Genomic DNA, 20,155 nt, shown 5'->3' with positions numbered 1-20,155 from the left:
GTGCTATCATGCTCTGGGTAACATCTGTACATTACCTTCTGGAAGAGAGGCATAGGGTCAATTCCATCGTCCTCTACTCTTCACCCACAGAGGAATCAGCTGGTGGGAAAATCGCTTATATGTTTTCAAGTTGCCTTCATCTTAGATTCAACAACAGACGGGAAATAGGTCTGAGATCCCAAGGTAAAGGCTTATTTGATTCTTACTCAGGCCAGAATCAGAAGGATAAAACCAACCATGCTAAACATGAACAACCAAACAACCTATGGAAGAAAGACGAAAACACTCACCAGGGCCACCCTGGCCCTTTGGCTGAACATAGAGTCCACACAACCGCCTCAGAAAGAAGGTTATTATGGAGATTTTCAATGCAGCCCTTCAGCAGAAGGCTCACATGTGCCTTCTCTCAACAAGGGAAGGCTAAATTAGAGATAGAGTGATAATTAATAGGAGCCTTGGCAGCAGAAGCCAGCTTCTTTAGCAAACCTGTAATTGCTGCCTGCTTAAAATGACAGGGAGCCCAGCCAGGACGGAGGGAGGTGCTAACGATGGTAATCTTAAAAGGTAAAAGGTACTTTACATCAACAGGTTACTGGGCTCCCATTCAAAAGTGTGCCCTCATCTATAGACTCAGGGGATGGGGAAGACAAATAAATGTGACGTGTGTTACACAGGAGGACAAGAGATCATTCATACTCGGAAGGAAAAGACACAAAGGTGAGAATAGATCTCCGCTCCACAAACCCTTCCATTCCAAAAGTATCATCAATTGCCTATTAGATCATGAAAACAGTGATCAATACGTACAAGATGCCACCGTACAGAAGAAAAGGATTCCCAGAAGTGAAATGATTCTACTCAGATGTGCTTTGAAAACATCCAGTGCTGAGCTATGCCAACAGCAGCCACGGACAGACACTGCTTAGACATGAAAACAGCCCGCCTTGTTTGCAAACTCTCTAGGAAGGAAAAGGTACACAGATCTGAGGGGTGTTTTGTTTTTGTTTTAACAAAACAACTAAAGATCTCTGGCAAGGAAAAGGAGTAGTAGCCCACGATCTCATTTAAACCTCCAACTCCAGGAACAAGACCCACCATCCTAACAAAGCAATTACTGACACACTCCTCTAGACAATATTTCGGAAAGGTCGGTGGCTGTGATACACTCCCCAGAAAGGACCAAAGCAATGTACCTCAACCATCTTCAGATGCCCAGAGACACGGAGAGACAAGAAGTCAACCTTCTGCCATGGAGAGACGTCTGTGGAGATAAACCAGGGTAACAGGAACATAGTTTCATAGTGAGTAATGCTGCCCAAAACTCTTCATAAAACCAACTCGATAGGTGCAGGCGTTTTTTCATTCAGCTCTGGCTTTCCACAGTGCTGTGGAGAACTCCCTCACGGCTCTCCAATACTGACTGATCATTATTACAAGGCTAAGGGCCTTTAATGAGGCTTAAGACACAGCCCAAGAGTCCCTATCGATAATGTCTCCCAGAAGGCTCTAACATTTCCTGTGGGAGTTAAAGATACGTGACAGATAAGGACTCAGGAGCAAGAGCTCTGGAAACTTGGACAGTTGGTGCTTTTCTTCACGTGTGACAATAAAGTCCCTTTGAACTGTCCATCTCTCTCCTCTCCCACTACACAGAGGAAGGCTTGTGTATCTGTGCTATGGATCCTGACTTGCTTGGGGAACCCACTAAGTACATGGCTCCCCATTAAAGCCATCAACCGGCCAGTTTACAGCTTCTTCCTCTCTGTTAGATCATTACAACCTTTTATTGAAAATATTTAACTCAATGCTTTGCAATGACTAATGCGCTTAACACCCACATGTCAAGGCAGAAGTTAGGCTCATTACACAACATTACGATGTTTCAAGAACTCTGGCATGTCGAAGATAAACAGTCCAAAAGGGAACACACTGGCTACAACTTTATGAAGGCACACAAGAAAAGCAATTAACAAGTTTGGTAGGGGTGAGGAGAAGAAAGAAATCAGTGAAAAACACCAAGATGTTAGGGAATACATGACCAGTGGTGGATATGATGCTGGGGTGTGTCTACAAGGCTTTTGAAGGCATCAGGAAGCAAGACTCAAAGAACAGCTTTAAGAAGTAATAGGGAAAACCAACAACTTGGCCACAATGCCCTTGAGAGTGATTAAGCAGCCAACATCCTGTCTTCTGCTACCTTTCTGGGAGCCATCATACCCTATCTCCCCTTCCTTCTGCAGAAGCAGCTTGGAAAACAAAGGACTTTTTATCCTGAAATGCTGAGAGCACCTTTAATACATAGATCTATTTACCTTGGATTCAGATGTTCGGCCACACCCTGAGTCCTTGGTCTTTACTTCATCAGAAACCTAGTCCTCTTTCCATTCCAAAAACAATGAGTTGTCACCCCTGATCACACCTGCCACTCCCTCTAAACCACAACATCTCCAGCACTCATTCCGAAGCATGATGGAGAAAGAGGTGGGTACCCACGTTGAGACAGTCCTAGGCTTACATCTGGATGTCATCTTTCCTAACATAGCTAAGGAAAAGAAGATAGGCGAGCCTCCACGTCTTCATCTCTAAAATGGGAGCTTGCCAATCTCGTGGCAGAATTATACTATACGAAGTGTCTTACACATCTAATGCCATACCTGGTGGAGAGCAGATGGCTTGATGCATTCAAAATTCACCTAGGTACAAATTGTTTGCTCCTGATAGTTCAGTTTCTAACACAGTATAGTGTAGAAGAAAATAACACAGGCAATCTTTCTCACTCCAGGACTAAGGTGTGCGCGCGCACACGCACACAAACACACACACACACACACACACACACACACACACACACACACACACTTTGTATAGTACTATAGTACCCAAACACACAAGAAAAGACAAGCCAAACTACAACCCAAGACTCCAGCAATAAAAAGGGGCTTTACAAATACTAGAAGAGGCTGCTGTTGCTATTACTGGTGGCTTTTTGTATTTTCTTGTTTGTAAAGTGTACGTCTGAAACCAGTTCCTCTCTGCCTCCTTCTAGAAGAGTCCCCAGCGCTACTAACAGGTACTCAAGCTGACATTTACAACAGTGACAGCTGATAACTATAATACGCTTGAGGAAATCAAAATCACCACCTGTGGCACTAATCTTTTTTTTTTTTTTCGGAGATGGGGACCGAACCCAGGGCCTTGCGCTTCCTAGGTAAGCGCTCTACCACTGAGCTAAATCCCCAGCCCTCAAAATCACCACCTGTAAGTTCCAGCCCTGAGCCAGCCGGCCCCGGGCACCTCGGCCCTGTCCTCGCCAGCATTTGGAAGGCTCCACCTGTTTTCTCCTGGACTCTTCAGTAAAGACCTCGTAGCTTCTCTGCCTTCCCTCGACACACAGGACTTGACTCTCATATCCCACCCTCCTAAACCAAGAGCAAAGGGAACTGTGCCAAAGTCAAAAGTACCATACACGAACAGAAAATATGAACAATTTGGCAATCATGACGATCATGTTTAGAGCAGACAAACAGGCAAGATGGAAGACTGAGTTCCTTCATCTGAGCTGTAGGAATATAGCAGCAAGAAGAGCATTTCGAGCAAAGTCAATTTTCATTATCCATGGGTTTCCCGTTTTCAAATTCAGTCAGTGATTAATATCTATAATCACAAATATCAACATCTACAGCTTTCTTGTGGTTAGTTATTGACAATGTAGAATAGCAAAAAAATCCCAGCAGCCCAATGTACACATTCCCCACTGAGGTCAATGAGGTTAGGACCTGCTTCCCTCTTTCCATGCTCATCATAGCCCTCTGTAGACAAGCATCCTTTCTCAGACTGTCAGTGCGTCTGTGCTTCTGTGATGGATGGTGACCCCACTACTTAAACAGCTCCAGGCAGGGTGCCAAGGCTGGGCCACTGCCTTCCCTGTGCTGTTACATGCTAAGGAGCTGCCAGGTGGGGAAAGAATACAGGTAGCAAAATAAGCTCAGATATGAGGTACAGTGTTGTTGTCAGTTCATTGTTAATAAGTCAATAACATCCATAAAATACAGTGTCTTCAACACATATTATGCCTTGACTGGTTAACAAAAAATTTGGGACCAGGTGCTCTCAGGAAACTACTTCATTTTAGGAGTAATTCAATATTTACAAATTTGATGTTTTTTAGTGATTTTACAGAACATGACCACCAAAACTAAGGAGTGCTGGCTGCAATGTACTGCCCCTCTTAGCACCAACAGCAACAGCAATTCTCTGTCTACTCATTCACCGCTCTGAGGACCAAAGATACCATGTTATCATTGCTGGCCCAAGAAGGAAATTCTATTGTTATTCTTATTATACAGGAGAGAAAACTTCGACTCAGAAATATCTAACAAGGAGGATAGCTAGTAAGGGTAACGTCTGAAACCATTTCCTCCCATTTCCCAGAAGAGCTTTGAATCCACCAAAAAGACTTTATCCAATTCCCATTCCAGCTTTTCTTGTAGCTTTAGTTTTGGAAACCGATTCTTATGTATTCCAAGTTATACCAAGGATGACCTTGACTTTCAAGCCTCCACCTCTGAAGAATTGGGATTGAAGATGTATGCTCCACCGCTGGTTTTAGCTGGTGCTGGAACTTGAACCCTGCATTGTGTATGATACACATTACGCACACACTCTAGCAAGTAAGCTATATCCTCCCAACACACTTTGGTTATTCTTTATTCAAAAAAGATCTGGTGACCACTCAGTGTCCTGGGCATTTGACATGGCCAAAAACAAATGCTCTGTTCTCCTGGGGACTCAGTCATAAACACACACACACACACACAGAGAGAGAGAGAGAGAGAGAGAGAGAGAGAGAGAGAGAGAGACAGAGAGAGACAGAGAGAGACAGAGAGAGACAGAGACAGAGACAGAGAGACGGAGACAGACAGAGAAAGGGGGAAAGAAAATGTTACCACTGGCCTATGTATTACTGTAAGGAGCTTGATAATTTTTAAAATAAGACTTTTGTGTACAACTGCTTGCCCTCAGTACAAGAAGGATGCCCTCAGTGAATACCATTTAAAGTGATTTTACTTCTAGAGTAGGTGGTGTAACCACCAAGCAGGCTCATTTCTTCTAGAAAGACCTCTGCAAGCCACCCATCCGTTGGCCAAGCACAGCCGTTTTCATGCTGGCTCACCCATCCTTTCCTCATGCGCTGGGTGTTCAGTAGTTGGGAGATACGCCCTCACCTAGAAGAGCAAAATAAATACACCGAGGGTGCTACAAAGAACTCCCGAGCCAAGACTCGGAGCAATTGGAGCAGGAGACATACCTCTCAACATCCACCCAGCCAGATGCCAAAGAAAGAAAGAAGTCTACCCTGACAATCTCCAGAACGACTTTCTCATCACTGCTGCCTGCTTCTCCCTTCTCACTGTGTCCCTAACTCTCCACGTAGTCACCCACTCTTCTCGCTGAAGGTCCAGGTTCAGACGTGGTGGGTTGAAGCAGCCTTTGTCAGGCCCCATCCTCTCCTGTGCCAAAGACTTCTCCAAACACATTGACCTGACCCCAAAGAGCCTGGCTCTGGCTCTGTGTACCTCTGCTTCAACAGCATGAAAAGAAAGAAAGCTCACACTGCTTATATCCTTAGAATACTTGGGATTGGGATTACTTCCCTAAGAAACAAAACTGCACTGGTTGGAATCCCATAGCAAGGCTGCAACTACCCTGAAGAATACTGGTCCTAAGGATGTAGAGCAGGGTTCAGGTAGAAACTGTGTGTGTGTGTGTGTGTGTGTGTGTGTGTGTGTGTGTGTGTGTGTGTGCGTGCGCGCGTGTATGCATGTATACACATACATACATACACTATTTACACACATACACACATTAAATGGTTGGTAAATCTGTTCCCATCCCTACATAATAACAGCAGATAGTTGAGGGAAGAGGTGTGAAAGACTCTTCAATTCATTCAGGCTTACGATGGGCTCAAAATTCTGCTGCATATGCCCATACACATTTGGAGAGCAGCCATACGGTCTGTGTGTTTCAGCCACAGAAGATCCGGTTGGGACTTTGGTACTTATCAACAGCTCCTGCAGATGGACATTTCTATGATTTTCCAGCTCTTCCATTCCCATTGCAAAGACATCAGTGGAAGCACAGGCAGTGCAGACAGCTGTAGTGGGCACGGATGGCCCATAACCAGCACAGAGTAAGAGCAGCAGTTACATCTGGCACACAACGCAGTCCTTTCTTCTGCTTTTGCTTGATTTGGTTTGGTTAACTGAAATAAGAGTCTTGCTACGTCGCTCATGCAGACTAGAATTCAAGATTTTCCTGCTTCAACCTCTGGAGTTCTGGGATCGTAGGTGTGCATCGCCACACCTGAATCTGCTGTAATCTCTCTCTACTTGTCATGTCATTACTTCACAAAGTCAAGGAGATGAGCATCCTGGTACCCAGGAACATGACTGGTCACTAACCGATGAAGGCCTTTACATATACCTAGGATGTGATGAAACCTAAGAAAGATAGTTACTACTAAGGTTAACTCCTTTCTATTCTCTAAAGACTAGGTTAACCACCGCTTTCAGGAGAGAACAATTGTGAGGGTCAAGAAACACAAGCATACGGGTGTAGAGCAATGACATTTAAAACTCAGTGTCTAATCTCCCAAGGCACACAGGAAGATAAAAGGATCCCAAAGTTTGGGCATATGAGGTCTTCTGACTGATACTGGATACATATGACTATGTAAAAAAGATGATGGTTTTAACATGTGTGGCCGGAGAGCAGGAAGTCATCATGAACAAGACTGGATAGGGACAGTTAGCAATCACAGGAGGCTGTACAGACAACAGCAGTGCAGTCAGCTTCCATGATATTGCACAACTCCAATTAGTGCCTCTTCTTGTGCGTTCTCCACCCAGCCATGCTCTATAATTATGATGAAAGGAAACATGTTGATAAAGACAAAGACTGCACTGGCGACAAAGGGGTAACAACGCCTTGTATGTAAATAGCTCGTGCCAGCCTTAAATATCTCCCTCTGAGGCATCCCACCATTCCCCACTATTTGACCTGGCTCAACTCTCAGAGATCCCAATGCTGATTACACGACTCTCGGTTTAGTCCTTTTCTATGGACTTAGTTCTCTTCTTGACTGCCTTTGGTTATCCCTTCCTTATTATGGTGTCAAAACTGAAAATTCATTTCAAGGTAAAAACCTAATTGATGATATGAGTGAAGGAAACCAGGAGGGACTGACAGGATTCAGGTAGACCGCTTCACTCACATGTTTCTTCACATTTCTGTATGTGTATGTGAGAAAGTTCATGTATGTACTGATACATATGTGGGGGGGGGCGCGTGTGTAAGCTCATGTGTACAGGTGCAAATGGAGGCCAGACTATGGTTCCTCGGGTGCTATCCACTTATTCTGGGGTGGGTGGGTGGGGTCTCACTGGCCTGCAGCTTACTAAGTAGACTGAGCCCTCTAGCATGCAAATCCCTTAGATCCATCTCTCTCTATCTCCTAAGGCTTAGTTACAAACGCACACCACCACGCCCCCATTTCTTACAAGGGGTCTGGGGACCAAACTCATCCTCACGCTCAAGCAGCAAGCATTTACTGGTTGACCTATGTCACCCGCCCCTTCAAGTCTGCTAATTTACTCATTTACCCTATAACTTCATGGTGTTACCCGCTTGTTAGCTCCTCTCAGTCCTGCACTGATGCTGGAGCCCCCCGCCCCCATACCCAGGATACCATGCTCAGGATACTCAGCTAATGGGTGGCAAAAGTGAGATTTAAGTTCAAGTCCACGTTCTCCTAAATTTAGACTTCCTGAACTAGTGGTGAAAACTCTTAACCAGTTTATGGTAAGAGCAGATGATGGTTCTTTCTCTGGAGAAGTTCATTGGGCAACAACAGCAAAAACACATAATCCAAAACATTTGGGTCTAAGTAGATTAAACACAGGCGCAGGTTGTATTTCTGGTAAATCCAGAGTCTGGAACTTTCTTAGGAACTTAATTTGTCTGACCCAACATTGGCCCTGTCCTTCCTTCTTCACAGACCCACCCACCCCCCACCGACCCCCCAATCAGAGGAAGGAGCAGTGTGCTGAGGTTTAGAACAAAGAGGAAGCGGCTTCTATGCCGGGGCTGCCTGTGTGCCATGGAAAGGACACTGGCTGGGCCCAGTCACTCCACCGCTCTGTTTTGGAAACTCCCACACTCTACAAACTGTCTGGAATTCATTAGAGATGGGAAAACAGGCCGAAAGTCGTATTTCACGTTTTATTCAGCAGAAGTTTTGTGGAAAACAATTCGGTCATGTGGACGTGCCCCAAACCACCATCACCCTGTTTCTCAACCCAATCTCTCAGTCAAGTGACTGCAGACTGCTTCCAGCTCCACCCTCGCAGAGCTGGGAAGAAACTCCCCCCACTTTGAGATGTGAACCAGTCCTTAGGGGAGTAAAGATAGATGAACTTCAAGCCACACTCTTAGGTAGACCTGTCGTCCATACCCCTGGACTTTTGTGTCATGGAACCAACATTTTCCTTTTCTACTTAAACATAATTAATTTGAATGTTCTGTCACCTGACAGAACCTGTCATTATACATTATTTATAACCAAAGTCTTTGCAAGTTTTCTATTTCAAGTTCATTGAGAAAAGTTACCCTCTACCACCTATTCATGGTTTTCAAAGTGTGACCTCCAGCCCAAGCCCTCACCAGAGCAACAGTTACCAACCTGTTTAGAAATGTGACTTTTCCGACCCTATCCTAGGCTACTAGATCAGAAGTGGGATGGGACACCCCAGGTGTCCCCCATCCAGAGTGTGGTATGCACTTGAATGATACACACTTACTAAAGATCACTGTTCACGTACATTCCCATAAATCCCATACCTCTACGTTAAATTATTCTTGGATTGCTGTTTCCAAATGAAAAGTTCCCTGATACAGAATGCCTTCAGGAAAAATTATGGAGTGTTCTTTGTATTGTCAGATCCAAGATAATCAATGATCACTGATAAAAAACCATCACCTGTTTGTTTGTTTCAGGAAGAAGGGTAGTTCTCTCTAGAAAGTTCTTTACCAGAGCTACATGAGTGATATGCAGTACCCAAGGAAATCCTGGGGTCCACTTAGGGTTCACTATTCAGCACATCCCTGAAAGAAACTAAGGGCATGCGACCAGGCATTGATCATGAAATTCAACTCTAAGGGCTGACTGACCATGTGAGAGGAACTGAACTTGGGAAAAGGAGAAACTCATAGGTGAAAAGAGATTGTCCAGTAGGAGAAATATGTAAGGGAAGGGAGGCTGGCTGCCAAGGAGAACTAACTGGAATGATGCCAGGTGTGTGTGGTCAAGAGAGACAAAGAGGGGTTACAAGGGAAAGACTCCAAAGTCAATGGAGTACCACAGAATATCACTGAACCTCCCCTTGCCACCCCGCTGCAAAAAATCCTCCCTTAACTGACTTTGTCACTCAGCTCCTGTTAAATTGTGCATTTCAGTGACTTTGCTGTGATGTCCAAGCAAACCCAGTCAGCTCTCTCATTCACTTCCAACTCAATGCAAAGCTTCTACCTGTAATCTGCATCCCTGGGACTGCATTCCAAGCTCCTGTCACTCGATGTTTGCTCACCCGGCATTTACCTAGACAAAATATTATTAGTGGAATGACAAGGGGAAATTACCATGCTATGATGAATGATGCAAGGTGTGGTTCCAAAAAGTCTGCAGTCTGGCTGCCTGGGACACTGCCGTCAGGGGCCAGCCTCTCGAATTAACTCTCCACGTGTATCTCCTTGCAGCAAATGGGCAGACACGCATGTCACAAGGAACTGCACCAGCCGCTCATGGTTGGTGGCCATGGTCCACCTAAGCTCTTGTGAATGCTTACTTTAACAACTGACTCTTCAAGAGGGCACCGCTGAAGTCACCCCATTCCTTTGCAAGTAAAGGGCTCTTAACTAACTGGTCATACTATCATAATTATTCTCGGTTATTCTCAGCCAACTGCAGTATAGATTGGTTGGCTGCAAAGGGCTCTACTGACCAATGTACTGAATCTGTACAGTGCCAATCTGCAGGCTCAGAAATACAACAGGGGAAAGCTGCTCCTGGAGTGACTTACTCTACTTCTGCTGAAAACGGAAAGATAAAGGTAGCCTAGACTTGACCACGGACATAACCATGTGTGGCTTCACCAACTTAACTGTAGAGTGCCATCTCTGCTAGTTTGGGAGAGTCCTTCGTCATGCCTGAAGAACAGTGAAGGCCACATGACGTCTAGGTCCTCTGTCAGACTTTACCTGGATGGTTCCGGTGCCTCAGTTAAATAAGAAGGTCATGTTTGTGATTCTCGTGTGTGATTCGCGTGTAAAAAGGAAGTGAAGTGAGTCTGACTGTCATTTTGTAAGTTCATAGATAACCCCAGCCATTACACCAAATAGATCTTCTCTGCCTTCTAGTTTCCTTCAGACGAGCCACACTTTTCCTGACGAAAGTATACAGCCTCAAATATAAGCTGTGCGTGTTTCCAATAGGGCAGGAAGCCACTTTTTCCAATGATGTCCTTGATCAGATGGAAAGTGAGGGAATTTGTGTGGGTGATTCAGCAAGTGACTCACATTGGGGAAGGGGCAGGGTAGGGGAAGGCAAAGCCCACACACATCTTCCTGAAGTTGCTCAATGAGACACAGCTTCTTATAGAAGAACCAGACTCCATCGCTGCCTTCCCCTAGACCTGAACTCACCGATTTAGATTGAAAATATTTGCCTTCTAACGATGTAGGATCTTTCCTTTTAAAAGCTGTCATTCCGAGTGTGTGTGAATGAAAGAACACAGCTATCGAAGTCCAAATGATTTTTCAAAAAGGACTGTTTTTAAAGAGGCCGCTTTAAAAAGCTGCCGTCTGCGGATGTCAGCGAACAAGAGCTGGGAGGAGCGTAGGAAGTCAGCTTCTTTTTTCACTTCTGCACCAGCACTAACGCTTCATGTCTGAAGGCACGATCCAGTGCTGAGACTCCCAGCTGGGAGTCAGGAAGATGGGCAGGTTTTATGAGATTTGCTGTTGAATCCTCATTTTCTCAGACCTTACCTTTACACCCAAAAATGTAACCCCAGGTCAAGCCAGAAGCCCATTCCTAGGCTAGGCAGGGTCAAATGTGACTTCAGTGCAGACACAGGGGGACAACCACACAGAGCCAGACCATTCTGAAGGAAATAAAAAAATAATAAAAAGCAAGACCCATCTCCACTCATAGTCGGGGGTTAATTTTACAAAGATAAGCATGAAACCTGACTCATCCAATACTAAGAAAAAAAACTCAAAAACAAGCTATAAATACTCACAACAAAGATTCATTACGAAGATTCATTTCTATTGCTTCTCTGCTTTTCTGTCTTAACCTTCAATCAGTCCTAAGTAGGTATAGGGGGAATTCTACTTACCACCAGCCTGATGTTAGCTACTTCTTAAACATTTCAAAACCTTTTAGTTTTGTAGAAACGTTGCAAAGTAGTTGTTCTACTCAAGGGAGTAGAACCTGAAGTTCAGAGAGGTTGAGTAACTTGGACAAAGTCACAGAGAGGTAGCACCTTTGTGTCAGGCATTCTCCATTATGTCAGGTCTTACTTCAAAAGCACTTCTTTCACGGTGCTTTCCCCACCCGTGGGACCCCACAATGGTTGCTTCTTTCTCAGTTACATTCCACCAATAACACACTCCACTTAATTTTCACCGCAAAAATTACCTTGTTGGAGTCTTTGGTTCATTATTAACTTAGAGGTCCTTACCTCCAAGAGAGAAGCACGGTGCTAGGAGAAACCATGGCTATCTAATTTGCATCTCATTCCCTGCAGCCAGCAAGCGCCCCAACATAGTAGAAATGCTTAATAAATGACTGATGAAAAGGGGAGAAAGGAATGGGGGCGTAAGAAGGGAAACAAACACAACCAGCTCCTTCTGGCTCCAGAGCTGTGCTCCTGCTTAACGTGACTGAGTGACTGACGCGCAGGGACTTAGGGAGCCATGAGAGGGCCCTCATGAAGTTGAGGTAGGACATTCAGCCCTGTGACTCTTTTCTTACCAAGTACCCTTATTCCCCTCCCCCAGAGCCCTGCTGTTCAGCCCACCCGGACCCAACTTCCAGCTCTAATAGAAAAGCACCAACAATGCCATATCTGTCGTGTCTGTGTGCCTGGACCACAGCATCTAGCACTTGAAAAGTACCCAGCAGTCATAAGGAAAGGAGTCACTGGAATCTCAGGACAAGGGCCTCATGTGAACACCGCAAGGGATAACCCCTTCATCCTCCACAGCATGCTTGACCCAACACAGAGGAAAACACTAAACAGAGAAACAAGAGACCTGTGTTTATGAAGCAACCTGGAGAAATGGGCTTACTGATGGTAAGAAGCCAAAGTGAGCCTTGGGAAATGCTGACACCAGAAGCAAAGAAAGGAAATTATAGCAGAGAATCTGGCCCTACCGCCACAGAAAGGGCAGACTTCGTGTCTTGGTGTAACTTTGCTCCCCAGGCCACACAGTATTAAGACTCAGAAAACTCTCTAAATAAACCATACACTCACTGTCTTCTAATACTGAAAGCTTGTGATTACCAGTAACTGTCTCTGACTTGCCTTCTTGACAATTTCCTCCAAATAATCCACATTTGGAGAGTGGCTAAACATGTTTTTATGATTTACCTCAATTAGACGAACCTAACAGTACAGCACATTTTATGCTTGCTACGCACATAAGCACACACACAAAAACAAGTGGGACTCTTTCTTGTTGTCCTTGACAGCTGACCAAAGAAAGAATAGTAACCAAGGATTTTTTTTTGTCCTGTTATTTATCCTAATACTACAAGTTCTGAAACAAAGCAGTTGGAGAGAGAAATTTAGTAACTTTGATTTGTCCCAAGATACATTTTTTTACACTGAGGTCCTATCCCTGACAGTAAAGCACATGTGACCTGTTCTAAAAAAGGATATTTTCCACTTCTTGCACAACTGGAGCAGAGCTAGGCATCAGCTTGTGCAAACTGCACTGCAGAACTCAAAGGGAATTAAATGTACACACACTTAAAGAAACTCTATAAATAGGAGCACTCGGGGAAGAGGAAATCTCCAGTAACAGGCAAAACCAACACTTAGAATCCCACTTTAATCAAGTGTTCTGTCTAATCATACACAAGCCTCATCTGCATAATGAGGCTGGAACATCTGCCAGGTTGAGGCACCTCAGTCTGGTTTATTCTGCTTATGATTCTATAAGAGCTGACTTATTGGTGAGAGGAGGAGACAATGCTACACACTAATTTTCCCAGGAAAGAAAGAGCTGCTATCATTTATCAAAGGCTATACTATGGGCTATACTCCGGGCTAGACTTTGCCTGTTTTAAAACTTACACCAATTTCAAGAAGATATGGTCTACTGGTCCCATCTTGAAGCCAGGTTAATGGCAATTCCACGAGATGATGTATCTTGAAGCCAGATGCTCTAGCTAAATGGCCAAGCCACGATCCAAACGCTTACCATGATCCCCTAGACCTGCCCACCTGCACCCACCGTTTGCTAGCATTGAGGAGCAAGCCCCTTCATGCCATCTCACGCCTTCTCAGCTGTTTGAGTATTGCTTCACTTTGAAGGTCAAACTCAAATTCCCTCATTCACTCACAGAACCACTGGCCCACACCACACCAACGCAGGTTCCTCTAATAAATCCCCATTGCTGATACCCACAGCAGGTCACAGTCTGCCTTGTATGGTCACTGAATGGGACGTGTGCTCTAACCCTCACCCCACTGGACATTCTGGCTGCAGGTTTGGATTCTGCACAATCACACACACACACACACACACACACACACACACACACACACACTCCCTTGTACAGGACAGTGCACACTAATTCATAAGAGCCTGGGAGGTCAACTAGACCCCCCCACCCTGTTTAAATAGGAGCCTTATCTACTGCTTGGTATGCCTCAGTTTCCCTCTGTAAAAAAAAAGGTGGAAAATAAAAATACAGATGCCTCAGGCTAACGTGAGAATTAACTGAGTCCACACAAGTTATGTTCAGAAGAGGCCCTGGCATACAGTCAGGACTAGATAATTTTAACACCATAATTAGTACCACCATTGTTCTTAGTTGTAAGCACCTCTTTGGGAAGATTAAGCCTATCTTATCTTTTTGGTTGTGAGCCTTAGCCTGAGCCATCTCAGAAGCCTGAGATTAAGTATATCTCATTCATGTAAAAACCCTCTGAACAGAGACTGGCACACGGCACATACTAAGTCTCTGTTAGCCATCATTACTGCTGTTAACCTGGGTATGCTCAGACTTGGAAACACATGCCGATTAGGGATTTTTATCTGTGTGCTGATGCCCCTTCTGCCAGTCTTTCACCTATAAACTGTTATCAGATGGATCAAAAATGTAAAATGTAAAAACAAATTTCTGAACACTTTGTGAGAAGGAAAGCAAAACAGAACTTGTAAGATTGAGGAAGTTTTATTACATAACAGCACTGGCCTTGGAGAAGTGAGCCGCAATGCACTAAAGACACGCACATTCCAGAGTGTCAGAGCCCACGAAGGAAGAAGAGTCCTATCTACGCACACTTGCTGAAGGATGACCGTGTGACAGCAACGACCCCAAAGCTCATGCTGCTGTTAATTTTCTTACTCTCTCTAGGGAGAAGGCTACCAAGTTTAGAGATCACCAGGCCTGTCCAAGGTCACCCAGCTAGTTAGGGGAAAACGCAATGACAGAGTGAGGCTTTCAGTCTTCAAGCCAACGGTGCCCTGACAGATCAGAAGAGAAAAATCAGAAACAAACAAACAAAACAAAACAGAAAATATCCACAAACAAACAAAAGTTGGGAAGGAGAAGGAGAGGAATGGAGGGATACAGGAGGGAGGGATGAAAGGAGGGAGGGAGGGAGGGAGGGAGGGAGGGAGGGAGGGAGGGAGGGAGGGAGGGAGGGAGAGAAAAGAGAGGAGAGGGAGAGACTGAGATCAACTTGACAGTTTTGTTTTGCTAAGCACAGATTATTATTTTATCAAATTAAAGGACCTTTTTAGTGTAAAACCTGAAGGGGAACTCTCTACTGGGAAAGCCAGTGTGCTTGTGGTGTGTGTGGGACAGAGCAGTCTCTCTTTCTGTTTAACCCACAGGCTTATGCAAACTCCACACATCTCTCTTTGAATCCACACTTGGCACCGCTGTAGCAACCCATCTTGCCGTGATTAACTCAGCACTCGCTCACATTCCCATTTCTAATCTGCAGGAAATTTAATACTGTCCGAAACAGCAGTAAAATTTGTAGGAGGAAACCAGGGCCCAATGAAGCCAGTTCCTAAGTCTGCCCAGGAAAAGGGCTTCAGCAACTACAAAGCCTTGGGCTTCTGCAGAACAAAGTATCAAGACCGCAGGCCACACCACTGTGTCCAAAAGAGTTATAGCCCGCTTGCCCCGGAGCTCAAGAGCAGCCCTGCATTTCCCTCCTGTGACTTGACTTGACAGTGTGTGGATCTGGGTCTGCTGCGATTGTTTCTTCGGTGACCCACTGTGGAGAAACCATTCCCAGGAAAACACCATTCATCATGAGGACCTGTTCTCCTGGGTCTCATCCTACAACACTTAACCTGGTCAGTCTGCCCAAGAGGAGGTTCAAGGAATCTAAGTTCAGCAACATATTCCAAATACGTGAATATCTGGGTTGAGCCCCAGGGAAGAATATGGAAATTCATCCTTGAAGAAACCCTGCTGGGAATTTATCTCCAAAGGAACACAATAGTGACTATGAAGACATAAAGCAAGCGTGACAGACTGAAGGAGAGAGCAGCGTGTGTCCAACAAATAAGTACTACCAAACATTATCCTATATAGTGAACAGCTCTTTACAGTAAAGAAGCCTCCATCTCCAAACAACAAGAGCCCTGTGACTGAGTGTTCTAGACTCTGGTGACTCTGTAGTTAACAAAACACATAGAGAAATCCTTTCCACCTTGGAGCCCAGAAGTATATATATGCGCCTATGTATGTATATATATATATATATATATATATATATATATATATGTGTGTGTGTGTGTGTGTGTGTGTGTGTGTGTGTGTGTGTGTGTGTATATATATATCCACATACATATCCACATATATATCCACATTTATATATCCACATACACACACACACACACACACACACACACACACACACAAATTACACTGTAAATTCCAATATTAACACTATGAAAGAAACACAGCCGGATAAGGAAGACTGAGAGCTTGGAGGGAGAGTAATTATAACACATGGTCCCAGAAGGCCACACTATCTGTACGATTAAGGGCACATTGAAAAGGAAAGTTAGGAGTTGATGGAGTAGTGAGTACTACAGCTGTGGCTGTCTGGGCAAAGAAAGGTCCAAGCAGAGGCAGGAGCAATGAATGAATGTCCAAAGGTGGAAAAGCCTGGCTCTTCTGAGAATGATAAGTGGCGAGAGATAAGGTCAGAGCTGAAGGGCAGCCTGACACTTATACTGCCTTGTGCCATTTGAAGGACTGAAAATATAAAGAAGAGCTGTGGAGGGCTTTGACTGGAGAGGACAGCATGATCTAACTTGAGTTTTAGCACAGGGCCAGATGATTCTTTGCTGTGGAAGCTGCCCTGTGCAATGTAAAGAAGCTAGCACATCCCTGGGATCTACCTGCTAACAGTTACCCACAACTCCCTCCCACAGTGATGGCTGAGAGTCTCTGATTTGGGGTTTGTGTACATGTATGTGTGTATACATGTTCGGATGTATGCACAGGTAGACTGTGTACTGGGGTGTGTGTCTGTGTGTATGTGCATGCATGAGAAGACTAGAGATCAACCTCGGGTGTCTCCCTCAGTCACTCCTCATTTGGTAATTTGACACGGTCTCTCACTTGTATCTGTGACTTTTTAATTCAGATAGGTGGCTTGCCAGTAAGCTTATCTCCGCCTCCCCAGGTCTGGGGTTACAACTGCCAAGCACCATGCCTGCCTTCTTCATGTGGGCTCCTGGAAAAGAACTCAGGTCCTCACAGTCGTGTGGCAAGCACACAAGTTACTGAGTCAGGTCTCAGCCTTAAAAAAGAAAAAAATCAGTTTAATAAGAACGCTGGGCGCTAAATTTAAAAGGTACTAAAACGGGCCAACGTTGAGAGAGCTAAGAGATTGCTGCAATAACTCAGGCAAAAACTGACACTGACTTGGTCAAAGTCAGAGCAGAGAAATAGGCAAGAAATGGGTGAATCCTGAAACAATCTAGACCAGTGGTTCTCGACCTTCCTAATGTTGCAACCCTTTAATACAGTTCCTCATGTTCTGGTGACCCCCAACCATAAAATTACTTTTGTTGCTACTTCATAACTGTAATTTTGCTACTGCCTTGAGTCATAAATGTAAATATCTGATTATGCAGGATAGCTGATATTCGACCCCTGTGAAAGGGTCATACAACAGCCCCCACAGGGGTCACGACCCGCAGGTTGAGAATTGCTGATGGAGACAATACAGTGGGATGTCCTTGTTTTGAGAATCTGCAAGTTTTCATTACAACCTTTTTCCAACCAGGACTTTAAGGGTTCCCCAGTAGACTTCAATTGCAAGCAATGAGAAGGCCCTGAACTGCATTTAAAGTCACACAACAAATGTCAATGGTAATATCATTAGGACAACGGTCAAAAACAATATGTCACCCTCTCCAGAAAATTATTCACAGATTTTATTTAATGGGTCAATTTCAAAGAGCATACCTGGCACCTGCTGCTCGTACTAACGTGTGAAGCTGTTTATGCCCACATCCCCACATTTTTCCTTCTGTGCTAGCTAGCTAGCTCCAGAGGACACGTGCTCTTGTGTGCCATTCTTGCTGACTGTGAGAAAGAATAGAACCAAATCCTTCTACGTGAGTGTCAGGGCACTCGTTGGTTTTCCCCAAAGGTACTTTCCTCACTCCCTCAGACTCATTTAATGTAACAGCCACCATCCAAATGATTCGAACAGCACAGTTAATTCATTTCTTTCAGCAACACACACACACACACACACACACACACACACACACACACTCCCCCTCATTCTGGCCTTGTAAGCATTTGCTTATAGAAGCAAAAGCAGGGACTGCTCAGTAAAACACTGGTCCCTTCAGCCACATGCAGATAAAGCTCTAGTGAGCATAACCAACAATACGCCTTACACAGTGTCACTCAGAGCACCCAATACACCCCATCTACGGTCACATACAAATAGCCTTTATGAAAAGAAGCCACTAGTGAAAGGCTGAGTTTATGCATCTTGATGCCTAACACATTTCCTTCCACTCTGCCACAAGCATGTACAAAAAGCCTGCTCGAGCAAGAGCAAACTCTTCCCAGAGTTTGTTCCCATTACTGGATTCAAGGTCCTGCCCCAGCCCCGAAGGAAAGGAACCTGGCTCCACTCTCCAGCAGTTAAGACTCAGCTTCCTTCTCTCCCAAAGCAAGGATTCTGCCCCTCACTTCTGCCTCCCTGGCTCCTGAAAGGGAGGCCCTCCGCCCCTTTGCCAGGTAGGAAGTGGAGACCTCACTCATCCAGACCCTAGACAGTCGAGGTGATGATGCTTCCTGGGTTAGCCTTACTTCATCTCACAACCGAAAGGGTAGAAACAAAGTCACAGATTCCAGTGACTACCCCCTCCCTCCATAAACATTACAAATAAAAAGGGCTTCAAGGGTCCAGAGTGACCAAGGAGAGTTATAACCAATTCTGCCAGACAAGTAGCAATGAAGGGTGGTGTGAGGGATAACAATTCTGCAGAGGTACTGACTGTTAGGAGGCACCAGACTAGAGAGCATCTTCACTCCAAGCCCAAAGTTCTTGAAGCACCTGGAGAATTAAATGTGTGTAGCTGCCAAGGAGATCATTCCCAACCACCACAGGCCTCTAAGATAGCTTAATTGCTCCCTCCCTTCCTTTAGCATTTGCAAGGAAGAATGGGGAGACACGCCCACCCGCAACCTCCCCCCCACCCCCCATCCACCCCACACACACTACCTCCCGCCCAGGGCGCGGGTGCTGTTCTGTGGGAGGTGGAAGGTAAAAGCCAGGTGAACTTCACTTAGAGGTCTCTCTAAGTAGTATGTCCCAGGGGGGCTAGACTACAAGGGAAGGCCAGTTCATTGCTACCCTGAAGCATCAGATCTCCATCCACCCCAGGCTCTCCCTCTCGGAGCCCATCAGCCTGCTTAGGATCTTCAGAAAAATTACTCCTGGTAGCACCAGATCACCGTCCCTGTCCGGTGCTCCTCCTACCCCACCTCGCGCCGGGTACCGCCCCAGCCCCCATCCAGCTCAGCAGCTGGCATCTGCAGTCAAGGGTCCCCAAGCCTGGATGAGCCATCCCAAGAGACTCACGGTGTCCCAAGAGTGCCACTGTCAGATAACCTGGGATGCGAGCAAGTCATCTGTGAGCAGGACCCTAAATGCCAGGGGCTAGGTCGCCCTGTACCCCAAGCAAGGGCACGGGGTCCTTGTCCCAGAGCTATCCAGACTGGCTGTTCTCCTCCCAGGGTAGCAGGCGCCGGGCCCTTGGGCCTCCTGCCGCGCCTCCCTCCAGCTGTCACCACTCACCTGCTCTTCAGAGGTTGACTTTTGAGTTCGTAATAGGTTTTGGGTTCTTCGTGAAACTCCTCCCCGACTTCGAAATCCGCCACGATTCCCGATTCAGACTGCATGACTCCTGCTTGCCCGCCTTCCACTGCTTGGGACTTGGACCAGAACCCGGGCACCTGACAAAGATGGGGAGGGCCTCGGGTACCCCAAGACGCGCGCCCCGCTCAGTGCCCCACTCAGCCCGCTAGCCCGCTGCCCGCCCCGGCGCGGTGAGTTTACTCTCACACCAGGGCGGGAGGGGCCGGGCCCGGTGCGCTCTGGGATTTGTGGTTCTGCCCAGGCCCAGCATACCAGCTCTCCAGGATATCAGCTTCCGCAAAACTACAATTCCCAGAAGGCCAAACCGGGGAGAGGCAACGTGGTGTACACCGATAGTGCAAGTCCTGTTTGGATTCCTTGTCAATGTCAGCAGCTCCTCTCCGTGTCTCTCCCGTTTGCCTCAAGGATACAGACCTGGC

At 45.7% G+C, this 20,155-nt stretch overlaps 1 protein-coding gene across 21 annotated transcripts in view; it reads right to left on the bottom strand.

The window, feature by feature from the left end:
* Positions 1–19,891, bottom strand: part of Mitf (melanocyte inducing transcription factor) — a 213,232-nt gene extending 193,341 nt beyond the window's left edge. For 6 of the 21 annotated variants that reach the window (XM_087656063.1, XM_087656065.1, XM_087656044.1 and 3 more), the window contains exon 1: positions 19,656–19,888. In XM_087656063.1, the coding sequence (XP_087512189.1) occupies positions 19,656–19,759 (104 nt within the window). In that variant the 5' untranslated portion in view covers positions 19,760–19,888. 21 annotated transcript variants of the gene reach the window in all.
* Between the last annotated feature and the right edge of the window lie 264 nt (positions 19,892–20,155).

The sequence above is a fragment of the Rattus norvegicus genome, chromosome 4, assembly GCF_021556685.1.
Source record: "Rattus norvegicus strain SHRSP/BbbUtx chromosome 4, alternate assembly SHRSP_T2T, whole genome shotgun sequence".
Taxonomy (NCBI): Eukaryota; Metazoa; Chordata; class Mammalia; order Rodentia; family Muridae; genus Rattus; species Rattus norvegicus.
The sequence above is the reverse complement of the archived record's forward strand: the minus strand, read 5'-3'. Positions and strand labels throughout refer to the sequence as shown.